Source organism: Lagenorhynchus albirostris, chromosome 19, assembly GCF_949774975.1.
Source record: "Lagenorhynchus albirostris chromosome 19, mLagAlb1.1, whole genome shotgun sequence".
Taxonomy (NCBI): Eukaryota; Metazoa; Chordata; class Mammalia; order Artiodactyla; family Delphinidae; genus Lagenorhynchus; species Lagenorhynchus albirostris.
This window is the reverse complement of record NC_083113.1, coordinates 43,300,742-43,317,725: the sequence shown is the minus strand read 5'-3', so window position 1 is coordinate 43,317,725 and position 16,984 is coordinate 43,300,742. Positions and strand designations below refer to the sequence as shown.

Genomic DNA, 16,984 nt, shown 5'->3' with positions numbered 1-16,984 from the left:
TTCCTATTGGTCTTCTGATTCCTGGTCCTAGTTCTCATGAGGTCCAGTTGTACTTCCTAACCCTGAGTTCCATCAGATGCTCATTCATAACTGATTCATAACAAGTTAAGTTCCCTTTTACCTGTTAGCTTAAATAGGTTCCTTACTTATGTATCTTATTCTATGACAAAAATAATGAGTGTGTATCTTTTTAAAGTAAAGAATATTTCTTCTTTGCAAAGAGACTTAGCACAGAATAAAAAAATGAGTCTCTGCCCTATGAGAGCTTAGGTATACTTGGAGAGGCAGAACCCTTTGTTACCAAGGCAGGCATTTTAAGGTCAGGTAAGCTGCAGAGGCCACTGTAGTTAGGATATGTTTTAGAAACTAAATCTGAACTAGCTTAAGACAAAAAGCAAATTTACTGACTCATACATGAAAGGTCCAGTGGTAGACTTTTAGCCCTAAATGAAGGTTAATAAAGATGTTCAAACAGAACTGCACTAGTTTACATGCATGGTCTGGCTTAAAAACAAATCAGCTTAATTTCTTCCAAATGTTTTCCACAACAGGCTAGTGGGTACATTTTTGGACCATAATACTTAAAAATGAAGAGAAGCGTGGCTAAGGTGTCACTTATTAGTAAACCATGAGACAGAGTATACAGTTTAAAGGGGCAAGATGGAGCAGAATGAGTGTAGGAAAAATCCAAAAACTAAAAACAAACAAACAAAAAACACCTAAAACAAAAGATTCAGAAAAGAAAAAGCAGGTCACATTGGAAGTCTTAGAAAGCTCATTTACCTGTGCTGCTCCTTATTAGATTTCTTGGGTAATAAATCAGAGTGGGCAGGTTTGTGAGAAGATTCGTTTTTATTGTGGACATCATCCTATTGTTTTGTAAGTAATGGCACTGATGGATCAAAAATGCCACTTGTCACACTTGTAACAAACAGCATTTGTATTTGCATTTGTTTCTTAATTTAAGGTAAGGTGTTTCTTACCTTAAATTTACATAGTTGAAATGACAATCTTCGACCTCAAGTTTTCAGGAATCAACCAGGATTTGTCAAGTACCTGCTAAATACTCAGCATCAGGAAGAGTGATGTGAATTATTATGATTGAAGGTTAAACATTAGATTCAAACACTAGTAATAAGAATGGGACTTTTCTTTCCTGTTAGTAATCCTCAATTCATGTGATAGTGAAATAACCAAGCCCTAAGGAACGATGTCTCATTGGTTATGTTAGAATGCTATCAGTATGTTTTAAAGGTAATTATACAAATGGCTTATTTACCTTGTTTTATTAACATAGTCACTAGAACTTCGATCTCAATGTTTAATTTTCCCCAACAGTTTAGCTGTTTCCAAGAAAAACAACCATTTGAAGACTGGCATTACAGATAACAACATATTATTACCTTGAACTGGCTTCTCTTTACCAGATGGTTTCAGTAAAAACAGAACTCCAAACCTGCCTACCTGGTTGCCACTTCACATCCATTAATACAGCAAAAGTCTTGATTTCTGCCTCTCAGGATTATCAAACGCGCAACTCACGTCAAGGAAAGAGCAGCAGTAAGAATCCTGAAAACTGCAGAACCCCCCCATCCAGTTACACTAAACCCAGTAGTAGCATAGATACAGGTGACTTTTATGCTTCTCAAATTCTTTTCTTCCAGAACACCTGAGAATTACAGGACCAACATTTCTACTTAAAAAAAAAAAAAAATTTTTTTTTTTTAAATAACTGTAGGGATTTCCCTGGTGGCAAAGTTGTTAAGAATCCGCCTGTCAATGTAGGGGACACGGGTTCTAGCCCTGGTCCAGGACTATCCCACATGCCGTGGAGCAACTAAGCCCGTGTGCTACAACTATGGAGCCTGCACTATAGAGCCCACGAGCCACAACTACTGAGCCCACGTGTCACAACTACTGAAGCTCGCGCGCCTAGAGCCGGTGCTCTGCAACAAAAGAAGCCACCACAATGAGAAGCCTGTGCACTGCAACGAACAGTAGCTCCCACTCGCCACAACTAGAGAAAGCCTGCACACAGCAACGAAGACCCAACGCAGCCAAAAAATAAAATATAAGAGCAAAGCTAAATAAATGTAAAAAAAAAAAATAACTGTAGTCAGGGAGAGAAAAGGAAAACAGTATCTTTATTGTGTGTAGTTCTAACAAACATTCACTGTGTGCACATTCCAGCAGAAAGAGACAAAGATCTTTGTTCAAAATATGCTGAAATAAAATAGGTAAACAAACTTCATTACTGAATACACAAAAGGAATGTTAATATTACTTGCTCAGAGGGTAAAGTCAAAAGGAAATTAAATAATCATAATAATGTTTTGCCTAAATAGCAAATGTAGAATATAGGTGTAGGCACAAAGCAGCTCCTAAAATTCATGAGTGGGATGCTAGATGTAGGGTAGGTGACTTGACAAATACCTCTCTGCTGCTTGAAACCTCCCTTTGAGATCACCCCCACAAATTCTAAACCCAAGCTCTTCCAGGGCACAACCATCAAATGTGACTAAACTTCCCATTACTTCTGTGGTATTTGGCAAAAGAACGAGATGGTTAAAAAAAGAAAAGAAAAAAAAAAAAGATCAATCTCCTGTTCAGACATGTCTGAATCCATTCCTCCTGGAAAAGGAAGTAATGAACATTAAAGTTCTGCATTTCTAAAATGGAATTTAATCAGATAGGCATCAGTTAAGATTTTAAGCATGAGATACTATGTAAGTAATGATATATCTGGCCTGTAAAGCATTTTTCACTGCTTCACTTGGGAACTGAGTATATACTCAACAATATTCTTATTTCACAACATGTGGATTTGTGACAATGGTTGAAAGAACTTTACGGCTCAAATTATAGGTTCCAATGCATTTTTGTTGCTGCTTAAGTGGTCAAATTAGAACTAAACACAGTATAAACTTTATCCATACCACGTTCCTGTCTTTACAAATGTAAGTCATTTGGAAACCAAAACCAATTCCTGAGAGACAGGGGCGGGAAATTTTGGGACCCAGCACTAACATCCCTATTTTGGGGGCACTAATTTCCCCTCATCTCCTCCTCTTGTGCTCTCCAGCCATTATGTGTACAGTATGGTGAGCAGCAGCAGTGAGCCTTCCTTGGGAATAAACAACCAAACACCCCAGAGACATCCTAGGAGGCCCGGCTGGCCAACAGGGACTGGCTCCGCTGTCTCTCCAGAGGGGTTTTCACGACCCACCAATGTCGAAACTGTTTCGAGAATTCCTGTCTACTTCTTAAAACAAAAGTGCTTTTTGATGGATTCGGTTAACATACTATATTACTTTATTGTTTAGAAAAAAACCTCTGCAAACTCACACAAGCTCTACCTGGTTGTTTATGTAGGCAGCAGAATAATAGTAAATGGACCCAAAAGTGGTTTTTATAATACAAAGTGACATGATATTAGCAGGAGATCAAAAGAAGCCCTGGGTATTGGATGGATTTCATGGATGGTTGAGACAAAGTCTGAAAATCTTTTCCTCTGGCTCTGAACAAAAACAAGTCCAGATATAAACAGGAAAAGACAACCAATATGAAATAGAAAAACATACCTTTTGCATTGGTCTTTACCCTAAAAATATCAAAAAAACACAAATTTTACTTAAGAATATCGTTCTTTAACATTTCTTCTAAGCCAGATGTTTTTCATTCAATTTTGGGGACTGCCAACGCACTTTTAATTGACCCAAGTTATCTTCTGGCTTAGTTTTAGCTTGAATGTTCCCTTTCCAGCTCCTCAATACTCCTTTGTTCTTCTTTTCTACCCCAGTGTGGGCCCATGTGATCATGCAACTTAATGATTACAGCAATTATATATCAATTCTTATTCAAGGCAACCCTTCCTTGCCTTCCTGGAGGAGCATCAAGTCACACCACCTCTGTTACACAATAACCAAAGATTTTTCTTTCAAAAAATTGTCTTACACTGGCATCTTATAATACATACAAAACATTTTCTAAAGATATAAGTTTTAGGGACTTCCCTGGCGGTCCAGTGGTTGAGGCTTCACCTTCCAATGCAGGGGGTGCAGGTTGGATCCCTGGTCGGGGAGCCAAGATCCCACATGCCTTGTGGCCAAAAAACCAAAACATAAAACAGAAGCAATATTGTAACAAATTCAATAAAGACTTTAAAAGATGGGCCACATCAAAAAAAAAAAAAGATATGTTTAAAAAATTTACCCATATCCCTGACATATAAAAGTCAGCCAGAAAGCCCCTAAAATTTCTCCATAATGTCATAACCAAGTGTGCGATTAGCAGGTTAACATGATTTTTACAAATTGTGAATTCACTCAACTGCTAAATCACAGGATACAAGACCTGGGTTGAACTTTTTCTTAAATAGTTTGCATGGGCAGACACTGGTGTGCTGTGTAGCTTCCTGTCCTGTCAAGTGCCTGGCAAGCAGGAATAGGGGAGGATACAGAGCAGTGCCCATGGTCCCTCCTGGACCACGCTGCTTCCTGCTGCATGTGACGATGGCTCAGAGTAGACTGGTCATCCTCAAAGGATGGGAAGAAAAATCACCACAGTTGTCGGCAGAAAACTCCCAGTGGACGGCCTCCTCAGGTGCTTCCACGGGGGGGAAAAAAGCAGTCAGATACACCAGAGAAAGTCCGAACCAAGGAGAAACAGTAACATAACTCTAAATAATAACCTTCTCCTCAATGAAACAGTCATCTGAGAAAAAAAAAAAAAACTACCAGTTTTTTATTCTCAATGGAAAAAACAACAAAACTACAAATTGGAGCCATGGAGGTAAAATACACATGAAATGGAAAACATTCTCTTGTCCCGATCTACCCCCTCTGAATGCCGCTTTACCACGGGAGTTATTTTACTGGGGCAAACAGAAGATTAAATACTGTACCTTTGATCAATTTGGAGTCTCTTCTGTAAAAAGGGGAATAAAAAATTGCCAGTTGATAAACAAAAAGAGAGCAAAATCCTTCAACAAAACTGTAAAGCTCTAAACACATACTTATAAATTTATATTTTACCAATACAAGATGGTAAGGGGTTTAAAAAAAAAAAAGAAAAGAAAAAAGATGGCTAGGAACTGGTGCCAAAGTAAAGGATAAAGTTTTTGGTGCTTTTTCTAAACTCCTGTCCTAAAAGTAGTGTTTTTCAATATTTTTCAAAAGAAAGATTACTGTGAATTCACTCTATCACCCCAATTCATCTCTTCCTCTCCCTGTTTCTCTCCACTCCCCATAAACAAATGGGAAGCAGAGTTCTGCCCAGCACCATTTGGTGGCCTTAGGAGGTGGCAAGGGCTCCCTGCTACACTCAGTTTTAACAAATAAAAACAAGGAACAAGATCATTCTGCAGTTGTGTTTTAAGTCGCAGGTGTGCAACCTGACTTCATGAATTAAACCTCTTATGATAATTAAGTCATAATTTTTAAAATAACATTTACTTAGAAGAAAAAGGGAAAAAGAAAAGCTTCAAAACCAGAGTGTGATGCCCTGTTAAGTATGTCTAATGTGCATTCAAAGTATTGGGAAGCAGGCAATTTTACCAAAGGGCAATGTCACTAGAATTCGTAGACTATAAATATAAAAGAAAGTTCTGAAACATAAAGGTGCTCGTGGAAAAGAGTAAAGAGAGGAAACAAAGGCAGGGACACAATGAGCAGGTGCTTTGAGAGTAAGGCTCTGAGAAATGACTTGGACACTGGCCCCAGGGCTGAGGCGGATGTCTGGCCAACAGTCTGGGGTCCGAGGGAGAAGAATACAATTGGCAGGATTCGAGAAGAGGGCACCGCTGCAGCCTCCAAACAAGTGTCTAGTTCTCACTCCCAAGTAGATGTGCTTTCCAGACTTCAACAAGGTCTCCTCAGGAGGACTTGCTCTCCGCCATGTAGTAACGATACAGAAAACCTAAGAGAATAGCACCTACGATGGGGAAGATCCAATACGACCAGTAGCTAGACGTTTGGGGGGGAGGGTAGGGGGGAGAAGCAATAAAATTGTGAACATTTCATATCAAATGTACCCTATCTTTCAACATTCACATTTTAATATTTTAAACATTTTTCACATTTTAATATTTTTATAGCAAAGAATTTTATTTGGGGAAATAAAAAAATCCAAAGATCTGGATTGAAGTTAAACAATAATTTTAAAAGGATTAAAAATGGAATGTATGGTGTAATACCAAAAATATATATACATACACACCTCAGTATATATATTTTCACAAAGACATAAAGTGGTTATTTCTGGGTTACAGGATTATGGAGAGTTTAAATTTTTCTTTATGCTTTTTCACATATTCTACAATTAACATCTTTGAGCATGAAAAAGTACCATTTTATGTATATAATTATAAATTTAGAACCAATGATACAACTGTTGAATATTATATCTGCCCCACATGTATTTTTAAAATTTAATTCTCACAACAATCCTATGAAATAGGTATTATTATTCTCATTTTATATATGAAATACAAGCTTTGCACCCAAAATCACAAAGGGAAGTTGGTCAAGCAGTCTGATTCCTATCCTGATTCCCATCCTCTTAATCCCTACTTAAGTTCAGACACTAATAAGGACACACACACATGCACACACACAACATACTGATAGTTCTAATAAAGTTAAATAAATGGTAGTTGGCTTAAAAAGTCCTGTAAAAAACTTTCCTCAGAGTTTCAGGACAGTCATTATTCTCCTTAAAATAATCCTTCCTGGGGATTCCCTTGACAGTCCAGCGGTTAAGACTCTGCGCTTTCACTGCGGTGGCCCAGGTTCAATCCCTGGTTGGAGAACTAAGATCCCGCAAGCCACACAGCTGAAAAGATCCTTCTTCTCTAACAGAGCTTATTAGCTCTGCTAGTTTTAAGGTATAATTCTTCCATGATCCAAATGACCTGGCTGCCCCTCCACGTATGACATATGCAGTCTAGGTATTAAAAGGCTTTGAAGCCCAAAAAGCCAGCTGAGGTTCAATAATAAAAATGATTCTCTTTGCCTAAACATGCCTAGCACTTTGTACATTTAAGTATGGCAGAAAGCTGTTCTGGACAAGTTTAGAACGTCAGCCAGGTAGCTTTGTTTAAAGACACAAGCAAGTTGGTCAGTATGTACAACAGCAATATGGCACAGGGAAACTTAAAAAGTAATCTCCCCAGGAGAGTAATGAATTCAGATATCTTCCAGAGCAGCCACAAGGGACAAAAGAGTTCAAAACACGGAAGATAAAGTCTTCAGTGCACAAGACTGAGAATGGTTGACCACCAATCCTCATATAATCCTTTGTAACTTTACGGCCACTGAGAACAGAACCAGAGGAAATGCACCTATACTGCACCAAAGGAGATACAGATTCAACAACTTCCTGGCCATAATACAGAACTCTCTTCATTCAGATTTATTCAGGTTATTGCACGTAGTTGTGACTCAGTTATTTTTATTGCTTTGAAGTATTCCACTATATGAATATCCCAGAATGAATTCATTCATTTTACTAATGAATAGTTATTTGGGTTGTTTCCAATATTTTAATATCTTGAATAATGTTGCTGTGAGCATTCTAGTACGTGTTCACTGGTATACTTGTACACACATTTCTCTTGAGTATGTATATATCCCTAGAAATGCAACTGCTGGGTCAGAAGTTATTATATTGTCAAATTTACTTGATAATGTCAAATTGTTTTCCACAGGGACTGTACCCATTTACGTCTCCCTAAGACCCTAAAGAGGGCCTAAGATTATTGGTAATACACTTCCTAAACAACGCCTCTTATTTTTAGAATTTTTAAAAATTTTCACCAATCTGGCAGGTGTGAAATATACCCTATGATTTTAATCTGCATCTCTCTGATGACAAATGAAATTAAACCTTTTTTTCCCCATATGCTTATATTTGTGCTTCCTCTTCTGTAAGGTGTTTAAGTCTTTTTCTCATATTCTACTAAGTTATTTTTTAATTGATTTGTAAAAATTATTCATGTATTCTACATAGTAATTTTTAGTCAGTTTTAAGTGTAGTGTAAGTCTACTGCAAGTTTATGGCCTGTATTTTCAAAATTCTTTATGGAGCTTTTGGATGAGCATAAATCCTTAATATTAAGAAAGCTGAATTTACTAACAGTTTCCTTTAATTTCCACTTTTTAAAAATATTCTGTCCATCACCTCAAACAAAAAAGACATGGTACTTTTATGGGAAAAAAAGACACATTTTCTCTCTCTCTATGAAATGCTTTAAGTGGGATCTCAGAAAGATAAAACAGCTCTATATAATCTCTATAAATTTTTACAAGCCAAGGATTCTACACTTATCTCAAGCAGAGACACTTAAGGGATGACAAACGTATACCTTTCAGGGCTAATTCTACTGTGTTAGTAACATTACTGCAAGGGATAAGTAAACCTTTGAGGAAGCACACATTCCTGAACATGACTGCAATACACAATTTTTTTCTTCTGTAAAATGTAATAATACATTTTTACATTTATTATTACATTTATAATATGTAAGGTAGGTGCAGAGTGGTTGTGAGGATTAAATGAGATTAAGTTTTTTGGGTTTTTTTTGAGATTAAGTTTTTAATGGAAGTTGCATAGCTTGGCTGAGCTACGGAGACTGTGGGCCTGAATTAACAGTAGCACTTGTCCATGCATACTTACCTCTTACTACATGTGATTCTAATTTATGTCACAACAACATTTAAAAATTACTCAAGGCAAGAACTTTTTTGAGATTACTCAGATGACTAAAACTGTAAAAATTAATTTTTCTAAAGCAAAGGAACTACTGAATTTGTAATAATTTTGACCAAAAAAGAATGAGCTGTCAAACTGTACTCTAAGTTATGTTACATATGTATATTTATGGAAGAACCTCTTTGCCACACAGTATGTTGAGCATAAGGAAATCTATTAAGGGAATACCAACCTTTTGCACGTATTATTTTTCGGAGGGTCCTGAAGAAGATGCATAGTCAAAAACAAACAAACAAACAAACAAGATTAACATAGAGTATACAAATCTTCTCGAATAGTCATGCAAACTCTGAAGCTAATAACAGAACTTCATCTTTCATGCAATTTGATGTTTACAAATCCATATGTGATGGGAGGACTAGGAATTCTTTTTCTGATAATATACAGGTATTCCCTAGTAAAGAACCACTAATGAAAGCATAGAGAAATATGACCTAAACTCTTTTTATTTGTAAAAAACAAACAAACAAACAAAAAAAGCCACTGGTACAAACTATATTGCAATGAACTAATTTGCAGTCACAATGGTAAGCCTGGTTCACTGTGGCTTGCCACTGGCTGTAGCTAAGATGACATTTTGTGAAAACACTGTTAAAAAATAAAAACTCCTGTCTTGTAACATAGAGATCAACTGGGAAATGCTCAAAAGCATGCAGATGACTGTTTTGTGGCTTAGAGAAGTGAACTGGTTTACTCTCTGAAATCGTAATAGTTACGATTAGAGACCTTAGGGCTTATTTCACAATGAAAACACCAAGAATGGAGTTAGGGGAAAGAAAATACCAAAATAAACTTAAAAACAAAAATCTGGCAGTAACAAGTAACAAGGTACTTATACATGCGACAACACTGATGAACCTTAAATGTTACGTGAACTGAAAGAAACTAAAGACCATGTATTATATAAAGTCCATTTACATGAAATGTTCAGAATAGGCAAACCGAGAGGCAGAAGAGTAGATTAGTGGTTTCCTAGGGCTGGGAGAAGAGGAGCTGGAGGGAAATGGAAAATGACTGCTAAAGGTTACGTGGTTTCTTTTTGGAGTGATGAAAATGTTCCAAAATTAATTTGTGATTATGGTTGCGCAGCTCTGAATATACTAAAAACCCTTGACTTATACATCTTAAATAGGTGAACTGGATGGCATGTGAATTATACCTTAATAAAGCTGATACTAAATTTTAAAATTCACTTTATGTAAATATCAAATGAAGTTATGGATTTCATTAATTAGCTATATAGTACAAAAAAGCCTGCTAACTTACTGCCAGAGGACAATAACCCATTAGCATAAGTTACTGCTGCCCAAAAGATCATCTTTGCCAATATGCAATAATATGCCAGGGTATGCACACATAACTACAGATTTCAGTAACCTCCAAGATTCCCAAAAACCCTACATACATACTGGCCTAGATATTTTAGAGCAGACCATGAGATAAATTTTAATTTCATATACCCAAAACATTGTCATGCAAATGAACACATGCCCCAAACCTGAAAGAAATCGCCTACAGGCAAGTAAAACTTCTAATAAAAAGTTTTAGATAAATCCTATTAATATACTACTACACTTCTTTGAGACCCCGTTGTTAACAATCTGGGACATTTCTCCTTGAATAGAATGAGTCAGGCTAGCTAAAACATGTTACGGTCAATCTTTGAGAAATACAGCAAGTGTTTTGCAGATTTGGAAGGCTGGGATGGTAATGACGGTTGTGTGTGCATCTCACTTACAACGTTGCCTTTTTTTTTTTTTTTACAACATTGTCTTTTTAAAGCTTTTTAAAAAAAAACTAATTAATTAGTTTATTTATTTTTGGCTGTGTTGGGTCTTTGTTGCTGCACGCGGGCTTTTCTCTAGTTGTGGCGAGCGGGGACTACTCTTCATTGCAGTGCAGAGGCTTCTCATTGCAGTGGCTTCTCTTGTTGTGGAGCATGGGCTATGCACACGGGCTCAGTAGTTGTGGTACGCAGGCTCTAGAGCACAGGCTCAGTAGTTGTGGCGCAGGGACTTAGTTGCTCCATGGCATGTGGGGTCTTCCTGGACCAGGGCTCGAACCCGTGTCCCCTGCATTGGCAGGCGGGTTCTCAACCACTGTGCCACCAGGGAAGCCCAACGTTGCCTTTTTAAATATTCCACTACAGTAGCCAAGAAATAATTGAATTCTATCAAGAAAATTCCACGGTCTTTTATGCTTTCTTTATCCACACATATACCAATGATTTATGGAACAAAAAAATGTAGACTTAGTATTTAAAAAAAAAAAGCGGAGGTAATCTGAAAGGCTTACGTGAAAGCGAAACGGAGTAATATATGTATTGTGATGTTTAATCTATAACCACATTAAATCGGTTAGTTCATATAAATGGATTCTCTAGATTTCAAAGTTTTTAGCCTCTTTTACAACCAAAAGCACTGGTGTGTGCTAACTACAGTGAGCCTCAGACAACGCAGTAAGCAAGAGAGAGAAGAAAGAGAGGGGGAGAGAGAGGCCAGACGAATCAAGACCATAATATACTGAAACTGTAATAGTTCGTAATAAGCAATAAAAATTTTAAAATATACATGGTTTCCTTCCTTCCTTCCTCCCTGCCTCCCTCCCTCCCTCTCTTTCTTTTAACTAAGTACCTCAACCCCTGTTTTAAGAGCAATCTAGGAAAGAAAAGAGAAGGAAGCTTATCCTCTTTAGAATACGAAGAGCCAAATAAATGCCAAAGTGACTCCACTTTTAATCAGCTATAAATGAAAGAGTTTTTTAAGGCACTGCTCTTGTAGCCAAGTGTCTTGGCCAAGTTTGGAAAGAAGCCAAATAAGTTATTTTTAATTTAACAAAATTAAGAAGAAAAGGGTTCTATTAACACAAAACCTTCCTTCATCTTCACCCTTCCATTCTCTCCGTGTACAGCTCCCCCGTTCTCATTTCCACTCCAGAGCTCTGTGCTGCATCTAACAGATGCTTAGGTGAAATTCCTACAGTTTATGATTGACTTTAATTTACCCCTGTGGGTGTTCAGGCATATCTTGGCTGGTTATGTTCTTGCCCACATTTTAATTTACATGCAAGATTGGTCAGGAGAAGTGACTGCTCTCCATCTTTGGCATGTATAGTAGTAATTGCAATACTATATGATTTTAGTTATAAGAGAGCAGTTCAAATCCAGAATTCTACCAAAAGCCTTACCAAGTGATTAATATGCATGCTTCTTTATTCTCCAATGAGTCTGGAATCCAATTCCAAACAACCAGATTGCTTTAAGTCTACTCTGATTTTAGTCTAAAATTAACAGAAATTAACTGTTTAAATACAGTGGTTCCTAAAGTTCAAGATTCATTAAGCCTTTAATTCCGTCATAAAATAAATAAGTAAATAAATATATTTATATACATACGAATACTAAACATGGACTTTGTAGAACAAGAGGAAATATTTCATGATATTTGAGTAACCTTTTTATTAAAGCTGATTATAACTGAAATTATGTCTAATATCCTCAATCAGTTTCCTCACCTATGAACTGAAAGGCTCAAATCAGATGAACCTGAATTCTAAAGTCATATCCAATTAACTCAACACAATTTTCCGACCCAAGGGCATTTTAGCAAAACCTACAAGAGCAGACTTTTAAAGATTAGAGAGATGTTAATACCATTCTCCCACATCCAAGAAGGAAGACTGAAGGAGCACAACCACACAGAGATGTTTCTATGTTTCAGCACGTACATAAAGGTGTGTTCTTCCAGATACTCTTCCGAGACAGTGTGCCGTGAGTACCAACCCTCTCTGATGTGGTTAAAAGAATGACAAAGAAATGTCATAATTGGCAAACATATGGGAAGGGATTTGGGGGTTAGTGGGGGGTGATTTCACTATGAACCCTGTTTATGAAAAAAACATGGGAGGAGAACACATGCTTAAGGAATGGTGTACTTTGTCACCAGAACATAAACGTAGGAAGCAATGTGCCAAAATTATAGTTCTGATGCATTCAAACATATAGACAGAGAGTTACGTGTATCTTCAGCCTAAACAGTTTATACTTAGACTTTCAGAGGTTTAAATAAAAGGGAAATATAAGGTATATAAGAAGCTTATGTTTTAATTCCTAAATTGAATGTTAGCCATTCCAAGAGGATTCCAAGTACTTAAAATTGGAAAAGTGGATTTTAAACCATAGGACACCTTCAGCAAATTCAGTGAGTATTTGGGTGGTCTGGTAGTTTTTGCAGCTTTTTATTTAGAATAATTTGGTTTCTACGTGGCCAGAAACTTATGAAAAACAACTTGGGAACTTTGGGCTTCAAACACTACTGCAAAGGACTTTCCCCCCATAATACAATGGACTGTGTAACATTAGCTAACACTACAAAAATTTTAGTTTTAGGTTCATCATACAACCTAAAAAGTCTGAGTTTTGAAAGTATATGATTTCAATATTTTCATGGCCATGTGGTGTGGATGTTGAGGACAGCCTTCTCATGACGCTCTAATGTACTAAAATTGCTTTCTAGATGAGAATACAGTTTAACAATTACTGTCTTGTAAAGCATAAATCCCTAGAGTCAGCCCAGTCATATAAGTAATATTTCCCTGTACATAAGGGCAAATTCAAAGATGAAAAACACCTGCTGAAACAAATTTCTATACAACTCTCTCAAGAACCCATTATAAGATACATAAGACATCACTGAAGAAAAAAAATTAAAACACTCAGACACTAATTTCTACTGGGACCTAAGAAGTGAAAAACTTGTTATAACATTGGAGGGCTGACTTGCAAAAGATGTTACCTTGTCCTTCTGACATCTTGCTTTGCCAAAACTACACATCATTTCTCAATAAAGCATTACAAGAAGACACTAAGCCTTCAGATTCCTCAGAAAGGGTATTTTGTCTTTCAAGAGTGATCCTGCCATTACATTCTATGCTTTATTTCAAAAGATTACGTTACAAAATACAAATGTTAGGGGAAAAAAAAACAGGCAACAATGAAACCATCATACAAAATTCTTTGGTAAATAGTAAGCACTACTCATCTAAAGGGCACCTGCATACCCATTTTAAACGTTAATAAATTAGGTTGTAGATATGATAGGAATATTTAACAATTCTTAAAAGGAAATTTTTAGTATGATGCAACCAACTAATTACATTACATAACTATAAAGCATGCATTCTTTTTAGTTTCCCTCCCACAAAAGAGAAGGTAAACTGAATGTTATGTATGTATAATACTTTACGTACGTGTAATAGAAAACTGTATAACAGAAGTCTGTAGCATCTGGGAGAAAAAAATGTATCTGCCTTTAAATGCAAGTTATAAATTATAAAGTTGCAAGTTATAAATGCAAGTTATAAATCTAACATAGATGGAGTTTACTAAATTTCAAAAGTTAAATTTTTTAAGTTAAAAAATGAAGTTTAAGAAACATGTTAAGGGACTTCCCTGGTGGCGCAGTGGTTAAGAATCCGCCTGCCAATGCAGGGGACGCGGGTTCGACCCCTGGTCCGGGAAGATCCCACATGCCACGTAGCAACTAAGCCCGTGTGCCACAACTACTGAGCCTGCGCTCTAGAGCCCATGAGCCACAACTACTGAGCCTGTGTGCCACAACTGCTGAAGCCTGCGTGCCTAGAGCCCGTGCTCCTCAACGAGAAGCCACCGCAATGAAGAGTAGCCCCTGTTTGCCACAAATACAGAAAGCCCATGTGCAGCAACGAAGACCCAACACAACCAAAAAAACAAACAAACAAACAAACAAAACCATGTTAAGCCTTTATAGAGACAATCTTACTTCCTTAAAAAAAAGAAACAGATCAAATCCTGTTATAGCAAATGTCATCTCATCAAAGCTTTTGTCTATGGAATACTAAGTATTAAAGAGAATGAGAGAGATCTTTATAAATGGATAAGGAACAATCACTAAGATAAAATTTTTTAGTAGAAAGAAGGGGCAGAATAGCACCTATGAGATTTTTAAAGCAAGGGATGGTTGGTCTGTCTACTGATCAATCAGTCTATCTATCCATCCATCCACCTATTTATATTTATGTATGCACAGAATCTCTTTGGAAGAGTAAACAAGAAAATGGTAGCTGGTTACCTCAGGAGAAGGGGAACTGGGAGACAGAGTTGGCGATGGCAGTCATTTTTGTTTTGTTTTGTTTGTTTGTTTGTTTTGTTTTGTTTTGTTTTGTTTGCATTACCCGGGCCTCTCACTGTTGTGGCCTCTGCCGCTGTGGAGCACAGGCTCCGGACGCGCAGGCTCCGCGGCCATGGCTCACGGGCCCAGCCGCTCTGCAGCATGTGGGATCCTCCCGGACCGGGGCATGAACCCGTGTCCCCTGCATCGGCAGGCGGACTCTCAACCACTGCGCCACCAGGGAAGCCCGATGGCAGTCATTTTTATAGTACACTTTTTTGTACTATTTGAATTTTTAACCACGTACACCACAAACTACCCATTCAAAAAAGTTAAATGGAAAAATGGTCAGGTTATTGGGTCTATGCACCGTAATGAGATTTGACCAGTGAAGCAGTTGAACTGTCACCTAGATAATATCTATTGAATAAATGAATGAAATGGTGCCACTTTTTTAAGTCAGGTTAGCATTTGTATGTTCCTTATCTCCTGAGCTGAAGGTAGACTGAGTGATAAAAATGTTAACCAAGAAGTAAACCCATAATCCAAAGAGAGACCTCATGGACCACAAATGTGTCTAGGTTACTTTAGCACAGTAGGCAGGCAGGCAAACTGGCACAGAAAACACTGTTTCTAAGGTGAGTTTCCATAACTCAAAGCAGACCAGAAAAGTGTTAAGTATGAATGGAAGACTGATGGCTCTCAGCATGGGGACTAATCCAGCCAGGAAGAGATTTAGAGACAAAAAGGTTTTTTAATTCTAGTTAGTTATCTTTGACTGAAGCAGGTAAGAAAAACATCTGTTGCCAGATCTGTAGTTTTTAAGCTTTTAAGTTTTAGTATTGTAACAAACATTTCAGGGTCTTGAACCCCAGGCATTATCCATCTAACGAGGAAACAAGGTGACCATCAATTATTTATTTACTCATGTCATAGCAAAAGCAGTATGAAAGGTAGTTTCCAAAATACTGGGAAAGTTTCTGATTTACACTCTAGAATAGCATGTTTTGGGTGCTTTTTTAAAAAAAGTTTTTTTGAGGGGGTAGAGAGGTAGTTTCAGGCAGGGAAGAGACATGGAGCTTGGAGCTGTGGAGGGAGGAGAGAAGCAGAAAAATAAAGGAAGAATGAAAATGAAAACTCTGTCGCATAAGGCAGAAGACATTAGGCATTAAAAAAAAATCACTTCCTCACAGAGGTTCTGAAACCTTAACCGAAAGAAAGGAAAGTATTAATGAAATGAACTTTACATGTACTTCTTCATGGTGAATGTAAAACAAAATTGAGGGCTTCCCTGGTGGTGCAGTGGTTGAGAGTCCCCCTACCGATGCAGGGGACGCGGGTTCGTGCCCCGGTCAGGGAAGATCCCACATGCCGCAGAGCGGCTGGGCCCGTGAGCCATGGCCGCTGAGCCTGTGCGTCCGGAGCCTGTGCTCCGCAACGGGAGAGGCCACAACAGTGAGAGGTCCGCGTACCGCAAAAAAAAAAAAAAAAAAAAAAAAAAATTGAGAAAAGAGACACCTGCAGCCTAGACACAGAAGTGCCTCTTTAAAACCCATGTAAGAAATAAATGTGGAGGATCAAGAATTTGTTCCTGGAACTAAAATCAGGCTGGACTATAGCTCTATGACAACCTATGTAGGTGGTCTTGGATCTGCCTGAAGTACAGCAGTGTGACTGGAAACACTCAATAATCAAACTCTCTATTTAATGGAGACTATCCTTTGGGTATAGCAGACATGATAAAAACAGCCTTGAAAACACTGCCTTTAAGCACTCTTTAAGCCAGGCTGGGGCCAAACTACATTTGGAGACTTCTGAATTTTTAGAGAATTTCACCAAATCTCACCAGCTAAAAGGATTTCTTTTTCTTTATTTCTTACAAAAAGTCCAAGGCTCAACAGTTTCAATTTATCTGAGACATCTCTAGTTAATTCTTTGGCCTATATATAGAAGGCAGACAGTGCTTTCCACAGAAGAGAACTAAAGTTCCCTAAGTTTTTAAATGAAAAGATGGGCATGTCATTCAGCACAGTCTGGTGCTTGGCTATCTGGGTTACGTTAAGTGCAAA

The 16,984-nt window shown here is 37.6% G+C and overlaps 1 protein-coding gene across 1 annotated transcript in view; it reads right to left on the bottom strand.

The window, feature by feature from the left end:
* Positions 1 to 2,123: 2,123 nt before the first annotated feature.
* LOC132509635 (cytochrome b5 type B) overlaps positions 2,124 to 16,984 on the bottom strand; it is a 32,536-nt gene continuing 17,675 nt past the window's right edge. The window contains exons 4-5 of the mRNA XM_060130891.1: positions 8,942 to 8,970; positions 2,124 to 5,963 (exon numbers count right to left, since the gene is read on the bottom strand). Of these exons, the coding sequence (XP_059986874.1) occupies positions 5,873 to 5,963; positions 8,942 to 8,970 (120 nt within the window). The 3' untranslated portion in view covers positions 2,124 to 5,872. The remainder of the gene's footprint in view (positions 5,964 to 8,941; positions 8,971 to 16,984) is intronic.